This window comes from Lytechinus pictus, unplaced genomic scaffold (assembly GCF_037042905.1).
Source record: "Lytechinus pictus isolate F3 Inbred unplaced genomic scaffold, Lp3.0 scaffold_19, whole genome shotgun sequence".
NCBI classification, from domain to species: domain Eukaryota; kingdom Metazoa; phylum Echinodermata; class Echinoidea; order Temnopleuroida; family Toxopneustidae; genus Lytechinus; species Lytechinus pictus.
This window is the reverse complement of record NW_026974140.1, coordinates 19,312,298-19,331,060: the sequence shown is the minus strand read 5'-3', so window position 1 is coordinate 19,331,060 and position 18,763 is coordinate 19,312,298. Positions and strand designations below refer to the sequence as shown.

Below are 18,763 nucleotides of genomic sequence, written 5' to 3'. Positions count from 1 at the left end.
TGTCAGTTGGTTCCTGGTAACACTTTATTCTTTAATTGCTGAAGCACTGTAGTTGGATCTATGCTTAAGGTGGAAAAATAATTGTGAAGCACCAGGAGTGTCCCATCTGACACTGTACAAGAGTATAATTATTAGTTGTAGTATTATTACATGATTTATTGCAGCCAATAAAGCCTCTTATATTGTCTGTATGACTTTACCTTTACTAGGAATGGAGTGCTACTTACTACAAGGCTAGTAATGCAATCCAGAATGCTTCATTAGTTTAGTTGTAATGTTCATTTATGACTTTATCTCTTTTAGGAATGGAGTGCTACTTACTACAAGGCTAGTACAGCGATTCAGAACAGAGAGGAGAAGTTAGCTGAAGCAGCTGAGCTCATTGAAATGAACTTCACTCTGATTGGTGCATCAGCTATTGAAGATAAACTACAAGATGTAAATATACTAAGGGGGTTGGGGTCACAAACAGTTCTGTTTGTCGTAAAGTAGAGTCCTGCTTAAATACCAATATGCACACGGTATTTATTTTATTTATCTCAATGGTGAATACAACAGTAGTATGTGTCAGTTTAGCATAATATGACCAATGCGATAATGTGTCCTATGCTGCACACAAACTGTACTTTAAGTGTGACTTCAATTCACACCTAATATCTGCATGAGACACTGAATTAAAGGTTAGTGTAAACAGAGACATAATGACATCAAGAAGATTCATCATGAATTTGCTCCTCATTAAATTCTCTTTTATATTACTTTTTTTTTTCATTATATAGTTCCTAAAATTCATACTGACATTTAAATAATTACATTGTATCACTGCAAAATCTTAAATGCCATTTACTATCTAGAGGAAGTGTGTATACTCCAATGAAAACTAGAAAAAAATGAAAGCTGAAAATAAGAATTGATTTTAGCTGGTAATGAACCACTGCCCAAGACATGTATTGAGTGAAAATTTTACATGTACAATGTAAATAAAGATGCATGAAAGCTATCCTAAATGATTACTACATCATGATGATCATGTGGGAGAAGAGACTTTACTTGACTTGTGCTTTGTAATGATGACAAGAATTATTTAAATTGATTTACAGGGAGTTCCTGAGACGATAGATACCCTACTGAAGGCTGATGTTAAGATATGGGTTTTGACAGGAGACAAGCAGGAGACCGCTATTAATGTTGGTGAGTATTCTAACCCTTCATATCCTTAAATCCTGTTTAGTGATTGTTCAAATAGCATCATGTGACCATATATAACATAGATATATTATCAATTATGTTGAAAAAAATGCCTATTAAGATTTTCATATACTGTGAGAGGATTCTAGTACTACATTAATATATTACTAGGTTGCTTTACAGTTGATCATTATTATTCCATTTTTACAGGACATTCATATAAGGTCTGAAACCAGTGGTGCCACTGTAGACATTTCATTGCATGAATAGATTACCAGGTTACTGTATAGTTGATCAACATTATTATATTTTGTTTCAGGATATTCCTGTAAGCTTCTGAACCCAGCGATGCCATTGTTGATTATTAATGAGACTAGTCATGATGAGATTAGAGAGACACTACAAAGACATATCACAGCATTTGGTGATCAGATCGGCAAGGAAAATGATGTAGCACTCATTATCAATGGAGAAGTATGTCTTAGTCTGGTTGAAAAAGGATCTCTATTGTTAATTTATTTTAATCCCATGTTTATGTCTTTTCACTATCATACCAATTAAATGGAATGAAAGCTATTGTACTTGAATCTTATTAGTATTGATTAGTAATCATCATGAGCGTTGATTCTCAGATAAGTTTTTAACAAAATGAACATCAATTTTTAGAGTAGTTTTTATAAGCAAGATTACAAGAAAATGGTCTTAAACTAAATGGCAATTAAATTTTCAAGTAGTTGTCATGAGCAACATTTTGACAAAAGGTCCTTTAACCAAGTAACAGTACACTTTAGATCTGATCATAAAAGCAAGTTGTGACCTTGTTTAAGCAAGAAAATTTTTTGATATAATGGAATTAAGTTAGAAACCATACAGGCATAAGACTGAGCAATCAACACTAATAAGCACATATCTTTAACTTTATTAGTCCAAGTTTACAATTTGAATTTTGGGGTAATTTTCTATAAATATGGGATGAAAAATCTTTAAGCTTGATTTAAGAGCTGTATGTAAACGGAGAACCATTTGAATGTTAAATATAATAAGTGATACAGCAATAAATGCTGAATTTATACTCTTTCAACATGATTTGTATAATCAACTTATTACCTCAAATTGGTTCATCTACTTCATTTTTGTTTTTTTCAAGATATGTTTGGCAGCTTTCAAAATTAATTTTAAAAAAAAGTAAAATCAGTAAAGAAGTTACTATTTTCTCCAATTCTACCCCTATCTAGGCTCTGAAGTTTGCTTTATCTTTTGATCTACGCAAAGACTTCTTGGAACTGGCTATGTCATGCAAGTCGGTCATTTGCTGCAGGTAAAATATCTACCTTTTTTCATACATGTATTCGACTGTAGATTCTCAGGCTCACAACATGATTATTTTGGTTATACATATTGCCTATGTATGGCATGAGAGCAATCTCAATGGTGTTAATTGAAGATCATACATACCTCATTATAATACATAGCATTCATGCGGCACCGATCATCTAATTGCCTATTGAGAGGCGCACTCTATATTACCCCCATCTTTACCTCCAACTGCAAGGCGCTTGGTGCATTCAAGGAATTAATCATGCCAGGTAAACATTTACCTCACCTGGGTTGAGTGCAGCACAACATACATGGAGATGTTGTAGCACAGAAGATAAGTCTTTGAAGTGATAATCACAGGGTCTGTGGTTCACATCTTACTGTAGCACTCACATCCTTTGGCAAGACATTATTCTTCATTTGCCACTCTCCACCCAAGTGTAGTAAATGGGAACCCTGTTGAAAGGAATTTCTTGACTGCTCATTCACCTGATCAGGATAGCTGTAATAAAGCCAGGGTACACAGCACCTTAAAACATTGTATATATATATATATAAATGTTGTATACTGTTATTATTATTATTATTACAATTGTATAAAAAGAAGGCTCTATTCTTCTCTGAGTGTTGGGTTAGTTTGGTTGGTGACATTTGCATGTTCTGCATTTCTTTCTTGAATAGAGTGACTCCTCTTCAGAAGGCGGAGCTTGTTGACCTTGTAAAGCAGAATGTCAAAGCCGTAACCCTTGCCATAGGAGATGGTGCTAATGATGTAGGAATGATACAGGCTGCTGATGTTGGTATTGGTATCAGCGGTCGTGAAGGACTTCAAGCAGCTAATTCATCAGATTACTCCATTGCTCAGTTTAGATTTCTTCATAAACTCATGTTAGTCCATGGAGTCTGGAGTTATAATCGTATCTCAAAGGTCATCTTATATTCATTCTACAAGAACATCTGTCTCTATATCATGGAGGTATGTACACTCTCAAATTGTCAAATATGATTTTTTTTTTTTAATGTTTCAAAGGGTGTATTTGAGAATAGATGTCAGTAGCACCAAATGATAAACTAATCATGTTGCAGGCATTACAGAGGACAGTTTTCGATAAAGAGTGGAATAAAGGTTAATGGTCAATAGTATTTACATAATTGTTAGTCCATTGAGTTGGAAGTTATATCTTGAATATTCATTCTACATGAACATATGTCTCTGTATTATAGAGGGTTGTACACTTTCAAAATAATCTAGATATTTACCCCCTAAACCAGTTTATTTTCACCATTTATAAGGAAAAAAATAAATACAAAGATAAAGGAGACAATTGATAAAGGAGACAGCACAAACAAAACAGAGTTGTGTAAAGAGCTGCCCACTGGTTACAATGCAAGTCAAATACTGTGAAAAAGGGTACATGATGAATAGTGTGAATAACATATTAATCCTGAAAATATGATGTATTTGCGAATATAACAATTGAAAGAATATGTTAATATTGTTCAGATATCAAAAGGTACTTGTGAGAAGAAATGATTAGCACATCATTTTGTTAAAACATTCATGTTGCAATCAGTGTACAGGAAAGTGAAATTAAAGGGACAAACAGTTAAAATAAAAGAAATTTTAATATTTGGATCCTTTATAATCTGAATATCTTTTTAATAATTACCCATGAGTGGTACAGTTCTGTGACTGACTATCTTTTTTTTCAGTTCTGGTTTGCGATAGTGAATGGTTGGTCAGGGCAGATCCTCTTCAATAGATGGGCAATTGGTATCTACAACCTGGTAAGTAGTGAGTTATTGTTAACCATATTTTAAACAACAGAAGTTGATATACAGGTGAGCCTGTTTAAGCCAAATCTTCTCAACGTTTGGCAACTTTGACTTGACACGCATAAATTACACATGCTTTGGACAATGTGGTCATGAAATCTTACTTCGTAGTTCAACTTTGAGTAGATCAACATAATATACTCACTTGACTGCAAATAATTGTGGATCTCCTTCGTTGATATATTTGCATGGACATTTACATGTAATTTAAGTCTTAAAAATTAATAATTTCTTCATGAAAGGAGATAAATGTTACAATAGCTTGATTCTTCACAGCTTAGGATGATGTTCATATTCAAATATATCCTTGTTTTGAGTATTACCAGTAAGATGATGATATCTTTTAAACAGGTATTCACAGCTTTGCCACCCTTTGCCATCGGTTTGTTTGATCGTAATATCAGTGTAGAGAGTATGAAGAGATTCCCTCAGCTTTACAAATCATCTCAGAATGCAGAGTACTTCAATTCAAAAGTAAGATTCATCGACTTGATAGGGCTTGACTACAGTCTAAGTTGTGTGTTGATGATCATGATGATAGTGATCAAGGAGTGACTGTGATGTTGATGGTGAGGGCGAAGATGATGATGATGATGGTGATGATTATGATGATGATGATGGTGGTGGTGGTGCAGGTGGCGGTGGTGGTGATGATAATTGAGAAGAAATTTATATGTTAAGTTTGTATTAACAGTCATGAAGTCGACAATATTTGCATTATTTAAAGCATATTTGTCAAGTTTTAAAAAGTTGTTAAAGGGAACAACTGGTTGTGGATTAAAAAAAATAATAATTTGGCATCATGCTAGTGATAATAAACAAGTTAAGGATACTGTTTATACACATGTGCCTGTTACTTAAAGAGTTGCAATCAAACACTACTCCAGTAATCAAACGCAACTTGATTTTCAACCAATGAAACGCAAGCAGTATTAACCTGATTTCTTTAGTTGCGTTTAGGTGCATCTCTTTCAGCAACAAGCCCCAGATTAGGCAAATATACTGTGAGAATGTACAACATGATGGACTGTACTTTATGAGAAAAAGATGAAGTTCCAAGGACTTTAGGTTGTGTAGTGCCCCCTATAATTATACAATGGACGTTTTGAGATTGGAGATTCGAGAATGAGAGATTTGTTGTTATTCTCTTTTATTTCCAGGTCTTTTGGATGTGGACTCTTAATTCTGTATTTCATTCTATTCTCATCTACTGGTTTGTGGTAACCTCAATGCAACAAGATGTTGCCTGGGGTAATGGCAAAGCAGGAGATTATCTTGTTGCTGGCAACATGGCATACACGGTAAGTTCAGACTATCTACTTGTGTTAGCCTCAATGCAACAAGATGTTGCCTGGGGTAATGGAAGGCACTAGACTATCTTTTTGCTGGCAACATGTCATGGCATATGCGGTAAGTTCACACTGTGGTAAACTTGGTGTACCTGACAAGACTGTGATGTAGAATCGTCCTTTCTTTGAAATTAAGAGTGAATAAAAGAATATGTTGATGAACAATTTGAGCAAGCCTTCAGCCAGTTGGTTTCAAATCAAAGCTGATTATGAGACGTATATGATTTTATTGCATTTAGGAAATTATTCCCCATTTATACCTGCATAGAAAAAAATAACAGAAATAAACTCCATCATAAGCTTGTCATTTTTCTTTGCCAGTACATTTTGGAGAAATAATTGTTTGTCTCCCTAAATTAATAGTATAGGTTTTTCCCCTTTAACAAATTCTTAATTAGGTTTCATATCAGAATGTGAATTATGATGATGAAAATACTATTAGAGTAAGCTTTGCATGACTTTCCTATTGAAATGCATTAATTTACTTAATTTTACTAATATTTGTCATATCCTGCAGTGTGTTCTCGTTGTTGTAACTCTAAAGGCTGGTCTAGAGATGGATACATGGACATGGGTAATGATTTCATTCATTGTATAGGATTAATAAATATAGATGACAGTCTTTTGTATGCTGAAATCCTTTTTAATAGTAAAAATCTCATTTAGATTGCATTATTAAAAAAATTAGTGGTACTCTCATTATTTTTTATGCATTAATGAAATTGCAGTACAATACCAGGATATTTCTGTGATAGTATTTGAGAGGGTTTTAATGAAGGGGGGCATTATGAAGGTACCTTATAATGGCAATCAATTGAATGATAATAATAATAATATATAGCATTTAGAGTGCGCCTTCTATCTAGTTTCCTATTCAGAGGGGCAGAGGGAATTATTACAAAGAGAGGGGAGGGGTAGTATTTGAAATATGATGAGAATAGATATGTCTTAAGATTGGCTTTGAATGACTCGATAGACTTGGCAAGGGAGATTAAGGAACTAAGATTAGCTTCATCATAAACAGCATCATTATGATGAAAACTCAAGAAAAAAGCCTGCATCTTTCATCGATGCACATGGCAGAAAGGTCCAATGCTGTAAAGGAATACAAAATCAAATAAATCACTTAATTACAGACGTATTATTTCATGTGGAGCTTTATGATCACATACTGTCCATGCAAGCAGTTGTCTCTGGAGCAGTGTCATTGAATCTACCATTTATTCTTGAAATGAAGAGCAACATAACGGCTGCTCTGCGAAAATCCAGGCTAATTATGCTGCATTACTGTAGAGCACTATTTGCCAGCGAATTTTCATCTCACCGCAAGCATATACCAAATGACCTCATTTAAACACGTATACGATCGTGGCCTTGTTTATACTTCCCCAGAAACCCTCTGGTCAAACAATGCTTTGAAACGCATCTTTTTGTAAGTTTACTATAGGCGTTCTGAAACGTCGTTTAAATGAAAGTAAGCAGGGACGCAACCATGTTTTGGACTAACCACATATGAAAACGCTGATTATGGCCTGAAAAGTGGAAGCATAAACACCCACCAAGAGACTTTAGACAATTGTTATTAGCAATATAAGCAAGTTTTACTATTATTATTAATTTGTCTTGATTTGTTTTGTTTCAGCCTGTCCATGTCTCATTATGGTTTGGTTTGATAGCTTGGGTAGTATTCTTTGGTGTCTACTCAGTTCTCTTTCCTCTCATCTCATTTGCATCTGATATGTTCAATGAGGTAAGCATATTCATTATCTGTCTCCAATGAACAGAAAAGGTTACATTTCAATGTGAAATTCGGTATAACAATCTCAAACTTGGTGGACAACGGGATGGTGTTTAGTTGTTTGTAAAGAAACAAACGACTTTACTTACGACTGGAACACATTCTTAGATGCTTAGTCTGTTACATATGGATGTATCATTTAGTACAAGAAAGGGTCACCAGTTGTGCCTATATTCACGCTTACTTATGAACAGCTTTATGAGATTGCCCCCTACATTCTAATAAAATGACCACCCATATATTTGTATGTACAAATGGAAATCATGTGCAAATAATTTTTGTAAAACTTACTGATCACTGAGAAGTGAGCAAAATACATGTCAACAATCATGGCATTGAATAAAAAAAATATGAAAATGTGTGATTGCTGAGAGATGAGTATCGCATACCTGCCAGATATCAAGATTTTTCCAAGCAATAACATGATATTTTCCTACATGTCCATGAGGTATATTCAATGCTACATTATTGTGAATGTCAATGAGTCACAAGTAATCATTACATGCAGCAGGATGAACATGGAATGTGTACAAAGCAATGAAATATTACCTTTCATCCATTGAATAATCATTCACATTTCATTTTACTAATGTGCTTATATATCGATAAGCTATGATATAGAAATCTATTAATGACTCTTGATTGATTTATTTAGGTCAATAGAAACCTCACGCAAAGAATAGTATTTTGTGCCAAGTATTACACATTTGTTTCATCTACATTATGTATTCATTAGAAATTATATATATTATCTTATCCAAGCTAATATACTGTACAATTTCAAGTAATTTGTGTATTAATCCTGTATCATGATATTTCCCTTTCCAGGCTCAAATGGTTTTCTCCAGTACTATCTTCTGGATGTTATTACTTCTCATTCCTGTTGCAGCTCTCATTCGAGATGTCGCTTGGAAAGCGTAAGTCTTTTGAATCTTTTACCTGGGTATGGCAGTGCCACAATTTCCTTTTATTGAGAAGAAATACAGTTTCTTATAAAATGCCCCATATTTTATCAGCCGTCTACAAGCATTATAGATTTATGCAGTTACACTACTACCATTCTTATTTAAAACAAAAACAAAATATAAAGTAGCTAATAAGTATTTCTAATGCATACTTTCTAATGAATCATTGCTCAAGACGCTACAAATAAAATAAACATTGAAAACATGACCAGACAACACCAGTAAGGTGTATACTGTTGGAGTATTATGACATTGATTTCAAATTCCCATTAGTAAAGATGTGATCAAAATATTATTGCTGATTCAGCCCCCCCCCCCCCCCCCCCTCCCCTGTTATGAGCCACTAGTGAAATTACAGATAGTATCTCTTGGTATGTATTTGTTTAATAAAGAATGCAATGCTATTTATATCAAAAGCTACATGCAATGTTGATATTGGCTCATGATGGAATAAAAAGAAATACATCAAATTAAACATGAATATTGTGTTCTCTTGTAAACGTCTAGCTAAACATTATAAAACTTACAATGTTAGGCTAGACAGTGGATTGTACCCTTTTTAAATAGTCTCATTTGTACTGTGTTATATGGAAAAAAAGCCATATAGCAAAGTCACCTTGCCATAATATCAATAATATTTCATTTATTTTTATTATGTGATGTTACTTATCATTTTACTTTTATTTGTTTTGGCATCACCTGTGCCTGGGAGGTGAAAAGTGAACTGAATCACTGTGACCCGCAGGTGTCTCCTCCCGATATAACTGATTTGGGGAATGCAGGTGGACCACTACACCTCTTGAGCCATGAGACTTGTTAATGATTACCATTTCAAATTAAATCAAAACAAATTACATGATATGAAAGGAGCTTGGCTGTGTAACCATGGGAAATCTCTGTATGCAAATGTATCTTCATTTATTGACAGTACATAGGTACATAGTGGTGATGTATTACATGTATATTGTGTAACCTTAAATTTAAATGGAAATGTCTGATTTATCAACAGTTTTAGGCGAACAATGTACAAGACTCTTGCAGAAGAAGTTCAAGAAGCAGAGGTTCAGCATATTGATCCAACAGCCATCATACAGAAATCTGTCAAGAAGAGGTGGGTCAAAGGTCGAAAAAAGAGTTGTAATGATGAATCATAACATATTTCATATAAACCTTTGTATTGCTTGTAGGATACATAATGTATTTATCCTTTTGTATTGTTTTGTTTTGTTATACCTTAGTATTTTTTTGCATGAGTTTGCTACCTATGAATGAAGATTCTTATATATTGTGTCTTCATCTATCAGTCATTCTGTTACATAGATATCTTTGTTGACCCCAACCACTTCAAAAGCATTATGTTTAAGATCAATTCATGTAGTAAAATATAAATATATGTAATGCTTGTATGTGAAGGCATCATAAAACCCCTCTCAATTGCTTCAGGAAATATTTCATTATAGACCACACATTTCTGCGGGATTGGCATGAAGGCTTTCATGACCAGCCACCCCAAATAGCCCAAATAGCATTAAGTCTTCAAAAAGAAAAAAATAATACATTGTCTAAAAGATTAATTCTTCGAAGTATCAAAATTTCAAGTTGTAAAGTGGAAAAGAAAACAAGATACAAGAGTTTCGCATAAGTTTTTGCGGCCTGCTTGGAAGTTTTTATTGAGATTGTACAGTGTGCACATATCATGCTTGAGTGAACCTGGGAACTGCTGTTTTCTTCTTGTTTTTTTAAGCTCTTGCTTAGTCTCTTCTGCATTCAATCAAGTACTTGTTTGGGTTATAACTAATTTTAACAATTTATATATCATTTTGAAGCTTAAGATGTGCATTTTCAAGCTCAATTGAAATCTCAAAATTCATTTTAGGCGACTTATACTAGTAGTTGGTTTGGGGGTGGCTGGTCAAAGTTGCTGATTTGTGACATTTCAAAAAAAATCTGCACCTTAGATACGTGTATGCCATTATACCCCCGAATGTTATCATTCCAAGCTTGATATGAATTATGAATTGAATGTTGAGCTGGTCAGAGTATTGGATGTTTGAAAGAGCATGATCTTTGTATTTTATTTTTGTCTTTTATAGATTGCATGTATACATGTAGGTATTCAATGTAATTTCCTTTGTTATTATCTTTTGCATGCTTTATATCCTTATCAGCCCAAAGCCTGTAAAGTATGTTGGGATCTTTTAGTGTGGGAAAAGTCTGAGTGTATCTAACTCTCTTAAACCAGTCCCTTTGTGTTGTGTTCGATTGATTGACTAATACAGGTTTCTATACAGAGGATCTAAATTTTGTATAAAAAGTGGGGTATTTTTGTGCCAATCAGTGATTTTGGAATATTGATAATTAACCTTCCTCACCAATTATTGTGCGGGAAAAAAAAGACTTTGATCATGGCATGTAGCTGTATAACAAAAGTTTTGACCAAAATTGTTAGGTTCATGAGACATAATGTAATCTGTAACAGAGCATAATGCAACAAAGCAACACATGATGTTATTATATGTCATAACCTTTAAAAAAATGCTTCAAAATAGAATACAAAGTTTCAAGAGCAATATAATGAAATGTGGAAATAACAAAATATACATCCAAAATGAAACAAAATCAATATGTTGGTTAATATCTGTAGAGTGCTGGGATTTGTTGGGAGAATGAAAAGGGTAGCAGATAAGACTAATTTTTCTTAAAACAATTATACAGTACATGTTGGCATTGACCTTAGTTTGGTTTTATGCTAACTAGACTTTTTATGTTTACTTCTTTAACATTCGTTAACAGAAGAGTGAATATTGTGTCTTTTGTTTTTTAGTAGATATAGATGCACAAATTAACATTTTGTTTTACATGAAAGAAAACAGAATTATTAAATGTTTACATTTCAAGTCCTTTCCATTAATTACTTCATATCATTTGAGATTCTTTTCTGGAGGATTTCTATTTGATTTGCGGATATTCCTATTTGAACCCTTTTTTATTAATAATTGTAAGGTCTTGTTCTCTTGTTAATTCATTTTATTGCTGAATATGTTTCTATTTCTTAACCTGTTGTTTATGCTATGTTTGTACTATATTATGTTCTGAACTATGAACTTGATTAATGACCTAAGTTTCTTGATCTTGTTTTTACTATTATTATGTTATTACTGTTTTCTTATTCACAAGTTCATTGTGTACAGATAGACAATGTAAATTTCTAAATGTACACAGGTCGCTATCTCTCCACTTTACATGTACACTGCTTCAGATGTGTTTAAATTCTCCTCTGTAAATGTCATTCTTTGTGAAATTTCAAATCATTTTGTTCTTCTTTTTTCATTGTGTATTGCTCATTATCATTACAGTACTATCTCTCAGTCAGTGTCACTCTTATAATTGTTTGGAGTTTATTGTGTGATATGGCATTTTTGACATATATGTATAGATTTTTTCTGGATCAAATTCATAATCTTTGGTAAAAACTTTAAATATCATTATTTTAAGGCATTTCTACGAACATAAAGGTTGAAACACATTAAGAGTGTTTCATAAGCTTTCATAATATTAATAATAAATGTGATTAGTAAGGTGCCATATCCATTGTCATCAACACTTTGATCTGACAAATTGTCCAACTACTTGTTGTATCTGTACCTTCTGGTTATTAGAATATAATGTGAATTTCTCTTCATGATTATAGACATAAGACTTGAAAATCAGCAGTTTAGCTTGCAAGATTATTCATTATTTATTCATGCCACGTCATTTTTCTATATGTTTTGTCTTGTGTTGTGATATTATTTTGTGTTGTTTCTCTTTATTTTGATGACATGTTGAGTCTTGCATTGTTCTTTTTGTGATGTTAGTGTACATTGTTCTCTTTATTATGATATCATGTTGATTGTTATATCATTTTCTTTATTGAAGTGTTCAATACATTGGCAATCGAGCTTTGAAAGCTAGGAATGGGTAAGATGTCAGCATGGCTACAACAAGGAATGAAATAAAAACAAGCTTTATATCCCATATCTCAAGCATGTATTCATATTGTTTGCTTCTTCTTAATATGATTTTAATGTTATTGCGCATCAATCACCCCCCCCCCCCCTCAACACTGCGTCGTATAGCTACCCTTATTATAAAACAATGAAATCATTAAATAATTACAGAAGTTACTTCTTCATAATATGATTTTAATGTCGTTGCATACATCCCTTTTTCAACAGGAGCTTTATAAAGAATATAAAGTTATGTTCACTAGTGGAGCTACCCTATATAAAATGAAATCAAGTTAATCTTGTTGTTCAATAAGTCATGTGATCAATAGATCATGTATTCATTGTCTTCATCCAACATTGTAATACAAGAGTCAAATCCTCACACAGCATCCTTATTCAAAATATCATTTCTGGGATTCATTCAGAGATCACAGAGTCACCAATATTCAATTCAAACAAATATTGGTCAGTGAATCATTTGGTAAATATTAGTTTGGTAGATATTCTTTTATTCTATAAAGCATAATGACATGAAGTCATAAAGGAGTTGTAAAACAAGGAGGGAGGGGTACAAATACCCCTCCTAAATTAACGTAATCAAACAAAAATAAGTGCATAAAGTGCACACTTACAGCTATTAATATGCATACACACGAATAAGATTGAAATTCCCTCAAGGTTGAAATATATTTGTGATTTAAGGCCAATATGATTTGTGTCATTTCCCTGTTAAGTGTATTATGGAGCATCTTGTCAGTAATTTGTTCTGAGCCAATCAGATGCAATGATTTCAGACAGTAGCTTTTATCAGATGTCAATCAAAATCACTGACTATGCTCCCACTGTCATCTTAAAGTTCATTTGTTCTGAAAATTATATTTAAAGATTATTTAACATGCAAATTTGTTTTGTTTTTTCATGTGCTCATTCGAACATGATTCTTTTCACTTTCTAGTTTATGTCATCAAGAATTGCTGCTTCAGATTACTATTTCATAATATTTATTAGGAATGTGACACTTATTTTGTTACTTTTGGGCCCAGTAACATAATGCTTATACCTCGATCACATTTGCTCTATGGCGGCCATACGGCGAGTCGAAAACAGCCGTTTATTCAGTTTTACTCAAAGCACCTATGTTTAGTTGGTACAAAAAATGTTAAAATGGCTGTTTTCGACTCGCCATACGGCCACCATAGAGCAAATGTGACTGAGGTATAAGTGATTGATCATGTGGCTTATTTTACAATCTATCACACATAATAATCAATACAATCAATTGTAGAAATAAGCCCTTTGATCATTCACATTCATTTTGTTAGTGGGGCCCTGATTGAACTTCTTTATTGTCACTAATCTATATCTAACTCCTAACTTTTTTATCAGTTTCACTTTCAGCTACAGCTAACTGCAATTAAATCATTTAATTTAAATAATTTTGCAATAATCATTGCATTAAGCAACCTAACTTTCACATTAACTTTTTGCTGAATTGCTGTTTCTTAGTATAGATGTCGAATGAACACCTGGGTGTGTTTAATTATACTTACTTTTTCATTTTACATTTTACACAATAATACTTTAAAAAATGCACTGCCACTAAAAACTATGAATATCATTCAAAAAAACGAAATGGAATTGGTAAGCTTTCAGTGCTTATATATATTTGAAGAAACTATGATAATTCATCAAATAAAGTTATGGTAATATAAAGGATTATTTTCTGCTTCATTTATTGTACATTCATCACATAAGAGCTAGATAAGATGAGTTTCAATACAAATTATTATAGGAGTAAAAAGTCATCTTCTTAGAAGCAGAAAGGCTTATGATTTGATGCAGGCTTCACGCCCTTCTGGCTCTCAGGGTTACGCCAATTCAGCTACACACTGTTATTAGCAGTATTCATCATTTAGTAATGATTTTAGATATTCCTATAATATGAAGTTTTAGCTGTTTTTACTTTTATTTATTTATTAGCCTCCTACTAATTCTTTTAAACAATTATGACCGAAATGCAGGAATTTTTCCAAAGCATCTCTCTACTATGATATGTTACATATCTGAATGTGAATTGGAATAATAAATTGATAAAATACAATTGAGCTCCCCCCCCCCCATTGCCATTTGATGGTTTCCATAAATGTTGATGAACTACCTTGCACAGTATCAATATATATTTTTGTTTATGTATTTACCTTTGCTGCTTTGTAGTTTTAGTGAAACTTCTCGGCTTCTAACAAGATTGTTCAAACGATCGCCCAGTAGCACCAGACATCTTGCTGAGGAGGAAGGTACACCAAGACGTAAGTTATTTCCATTAGGATTTTATCTTCTCTTACACCATACATCAACTGTTTGTCTTGTCTATGTATGTGTAACAGTCCCATTATACATGTTCATTGAAAGCCAATCTAAAGCTCTGGTAAAATGTCAATAATGCATATTAAATTCTAGTATCATCTAATATTCCAATCTGCTATGGCTTTTGAATTGTATACAGTTCATCAACAACCAATTGTATGAAAGTTATGAACAAAGATAAGAACAACTTAATAAACATAATTACTTATCATCTTGTTCATGTTATCAAGTGATTTTCTTCAAACTTCCTTTTTATAATCATGATCTTTTTTGTTATTTTTTTTCATTATGATTTACCAATGTGCCTTCTACCGACTATCATACTGTGAAGCTGATACTATTGAATGTTTGTCTGTTATCTATCAGTAACTGTTGTTTTTCCTTTAGATGGATTTGCATTTTCACAAGAGGAACATGGTGTCATTACTCAGGTAAGAATATCTAAAAACGAAATCCAAAATCACCAAAATAGCCCCCCATAGGGTCAAATTAGTCTCTCAAATGACTCCAAATTAGCCCTATGAAATGATCAAGCAGCCACCGAAGTGACCAAAATAGCCCTAAAAAGAAGAAAAAAACCCTCAAAATGACAGAAATGGTCCCAAATGGCAAAATAGCCACACGTGTCCCAAACGAATCCTAATATGACACCGTCTGCCCCCCTTAATACCCCCCCCCCAAAAAAAAAAATCAATCAATAATCCAAAATGACCAATTAGTGCTCAAAATCATCAAATTACATGTCGCCCTAGAAATGTTAAAAATAGCCCGTCAACAATTACCTGAATACCCCCCCCCAAAAAAATAAAAAAATATTGATTTATTTCTCTGAAATTTCTTTTTCAGGCTGAGGTGATCCGAGCATATGACACAACCAAGAGACCGACAGGTGCAGTGGTTATCCATGAAGAGCCAAACAAGTAATATACGCACTTGTTTAATGGTAGTCAGAAGCTGCTTGATATTTTCTTTCAACCACTATGTGTATCCCATTTATTACCATTGGATCCGTTGAGTGACAGAAGGATGCTGTCTATTTTTAGTAATGTCATACCAGATTTTGATCAATGATATGCTATCTAACTCGGGAAGTTAAACAAGGAATATAACTTCGGCACCTCAAGTAGACCAAGACTAGGACTTGGACCAGGGTCAGTCAAGTACTGCAATGGATATGGCCTAGCTATTGGAGTATCCCCATCACAAACATAGTCCACCTCTGTACATAATGATCATGATTCATACCTGTAAAGGATTAGGAGTATTATTTTGTCACATATATGCATGAGGTTTTCTTCTCAGATTCCTCCAACTCCCACTCTCTCTCTCTCTTCCCCCCTCCCTCTCTGTTCCCTCTTCCTCTCTCTTTCTGTCTACCAATGATAACAGGGTTAAATCTCTAGTACTATGAACCACCCCCCCCCCCCCCATCTCGCCTTTTATGCATAAACAGGGTCAAACTTGTTCCCCAACTCAAGTGTAATGGTTGCTTACTGTTCTTTGTCTATATACCCCATGATTTGAGGCATTATTAATTCTTCAAGTCCAGTTGTTATTGAAGATACTGAACATTGTAAAACATAGACTATGAGGCCAATACTCATTTCATTTAAGTAATTTTACCTGATAAACACTTTAAGTTTAGGGATTGAAGTTTTGAGCATTAGTTTACTGATCCCTATTTTTTTTCATGGTATCATGTCAAAAGATTTAATCTCATAGGGGAATGTTGAGAGTAAAGATGATCAGGCATATTGATGTTAGATATCTAAAGGAATCATCTTTTAAAATATTGTATGATAATTCTAATACAAAAAATTTAAAGAATTTTAATTGCCATGACGACATCGAATTGTAGGTTGTTTGATGAATCATAAACATGATACAAGTGGTTTATTAGCCAACAGAATGCGGTAAAAAAGATGCAATATTCTAATTTTAGGAAGAAAGGTATAATTAAGAATAAACATCTGTGTGAAGGAGAGGAGTAATGTCTTCTTTATAATAATCCATCCAGCATTGTTGATATAATTATATAAATATAAAATATTCTTTGTATTAAGATGATAGTCATCTTTGTGGATGTCAGTGTCTTGCTAGCTGTATGATATGCTTCAATTTAGAATTGTGATAGAATTACTTGATTGAGAGATGGAATAAAAGATATAGGTTTAGTCTGCTTAAATTGACCCCCTCTGTGTTAAATATTCACCAAAGTCTCAGCAATTTTCAGACCAGGGTAGCATTTAAAAAAGAAATAAGATTACTTAGGTTAGGCACCAAAACGCACAAGAATTTGAATGGGTAATCTAATTGAAGGATACATGGTAGCACGCATCCCCTGTGCAAGATCTAACCAATAACATAATGTATTATATACTGTACCAAATGCATCTGGAAATGTAATTGGATTGTTAGTTAAAATTAGGGTTTATGACTACCCTGATTGTGCAAAGAATTTGTTGTTTACATCTTCTAAGTCAAATGTTGATCAAGTAAAAAAAAAATATATTTTCCCAAGAGATAATGACCTATGCATATTCATGTGTTTGTATAATTGATGTTTATTGCTCATTGTTCAATATTATCTAAGAACTTGTATTGAAATCAATTTAAACAAATTACCTTTATCAACAGTAATAGCTAATGAATTTTATTTTGGGGGCATACAGCTGTAATTTGGGCTACTAGTACTCTTTTTTTATTTGTAAATGGTGAAATAATAAGCACTTTTATTGACAATGAGGATCATGAATATTCATAAGTGTCTTTGCTTGCCTAAATGATGTTTAATGAAGATGTATGTATATATTGCTATATCAGTAAACTTGTTGCAATGAGATATTCATTTTTTTTATGCATTTGCCAAAAACTGGCTTAAAAAGTTCAAATATATCATATGAAAAATGTAGTGGCATGCATTGAAACTAATGTACTTCAGAGCTTGAATAGATTGTCTATAATTGTTATGAGATGTTTTGTATTCTTTTATAGTGTAGTAAGGAATATTATGAAGTAATGTGATTTGTTCTTACAGACTACATAATTTAGTATTCATGTTGTTATCATGAATCAATCCTTTGACAGCTTTTGCTACTCTGAGTGTTTAATCTCAAAATAAAGCTGTATGATAGGGATAATGACACCATACAATTTATCAATGTATAAGAGCTCTGTAGACCTGTGCGCCATTCAACTACATTTATGTACACATGCACAACCCCTAAAATGGGTAGTTTTAGCTGGTAAAGATGTGATGTTTTGTGGTTGCCTTTATAGCGTCAAACATGCAACAACAGGGGCCGTTTCATAAAGCTGTTCGTAAATTAAGAGCGACTGGTTCCTTTCTTGTGGTAAGTGGTATGTACGAAAATGTTCATTGGCGATGGTTTAGCACGTAAAAAAGGTTCACCAGTCGTTCTTAATGTTGCTCTTAACTTACAAACAGCTTTATGAAACGGCCCCCAGAAAAAAAATTTGCAAAAACAATATATTCCTGAAAAATGAGGGGGGGGGGGAAATAATACAAGAAAAAAGGGTATGTTTATACTTTCTAGAATGTATTCACTTTTGTTCAATGCATCTTTTTCCCCTCATATTGGTATATAAATATGTTTACATGGTTATAAGGGGCTTGTTTTAGAGGGTTTTGAGTATAAAGCATACACAGAACAGATGGAAATAACAGAGTATTATTTTGACAAATGAAAAACATTAATTAGTGGTCTTTTATATTTAGTAACGTATGTGGCACCATTGAATCTATTGCTGATTTTTTTTTTTTGCAGTAAATGTACTTGCAAACAAAGTCTAGCCAGTATTGATCAAATACTTGCAATAATTGTATATCCTTTTATCTATAATCTGTTATAATTGAAATTATATTTTATTTCAAAGTATTTTTGTCATGTGAAAAGTGATCTGTTTCTTGGATGTGTCTTTGTTAGTTTGTTTATT

General features: G+C 33.0%; 1 protein-coding gene across 4 annotated transcripts in view; it reads left to right on the top strand.

Moving 5' to 3' along the window:
- LOC129260737 (probable phospholipid-transporting ATPase IA) overlaps positions 1-18,763 on the top strand; it is a 51,837-nt gene extending 33,074 nt beyond the window's left edge. Inside the window, exons 21-36 of one of the 4 annotated variants that reach the window (XM_054898690.2) lie at positions 304-438; positions 1,101-1,191; positions 1,508-1,662; positions 2,424-2,506; positions 3,187-3,481; positions 4,219-4,293; positions 4,693-4,815; positions 5,502-5,642; positions 6,208-6,264; positions 7,333-7,440; positions 8,317-8,405; positions 9,463-9,564; positions 12,372-12,413; positions 14,657-14,748; positions 15,194-15,237; positions 15,653-17,303. In XM_054898690.2, the coding sequence (XP_054754665.1) occupies positions 304-438; positions 1,101-1,191; positions 1,508-1,662; positions 2,424-2,506; positions 3,187-3,481; positions 4,219-4,293; positions 4,693-4,815; positions 5,502-5,642; positions 6,208-6,264; positions 7,333-7,440; positions 8,317-8,405; positions 9,463-9,564; positions 12,372-12,413; positions 14,657-14,748; positions 15,194-15,237; positions 15,653-15,730 (1,710 nt within the window). In that variant the 3' untranslated portion in view covers positions 15,731-17,303. Of the gene's footprint in view, positions 1-303; positions 439-1,100; positions 1,192-1,507; positions 1,663-2,423; positions 2,507-3,186; positions 3,482-4,218; positions 4,294-4,692; positions 4,816-5,501; positions 5,643-6,207; positions 6,265-7,332; positions 7,441-8,316; positions 8,406-9,462; positions 9,565-10,546; positions 10,562-10,621; positions 10,637-12,371; positions 12,414-14,656; positions 14,749-15,193; positions 15,238-15,652 lie in introns of all 4 variants that reach the window. The other 3 variants (XM_064114536.1, XM_054898691.2, XM_054898692.2) reach the window with 3 other exon arrangements.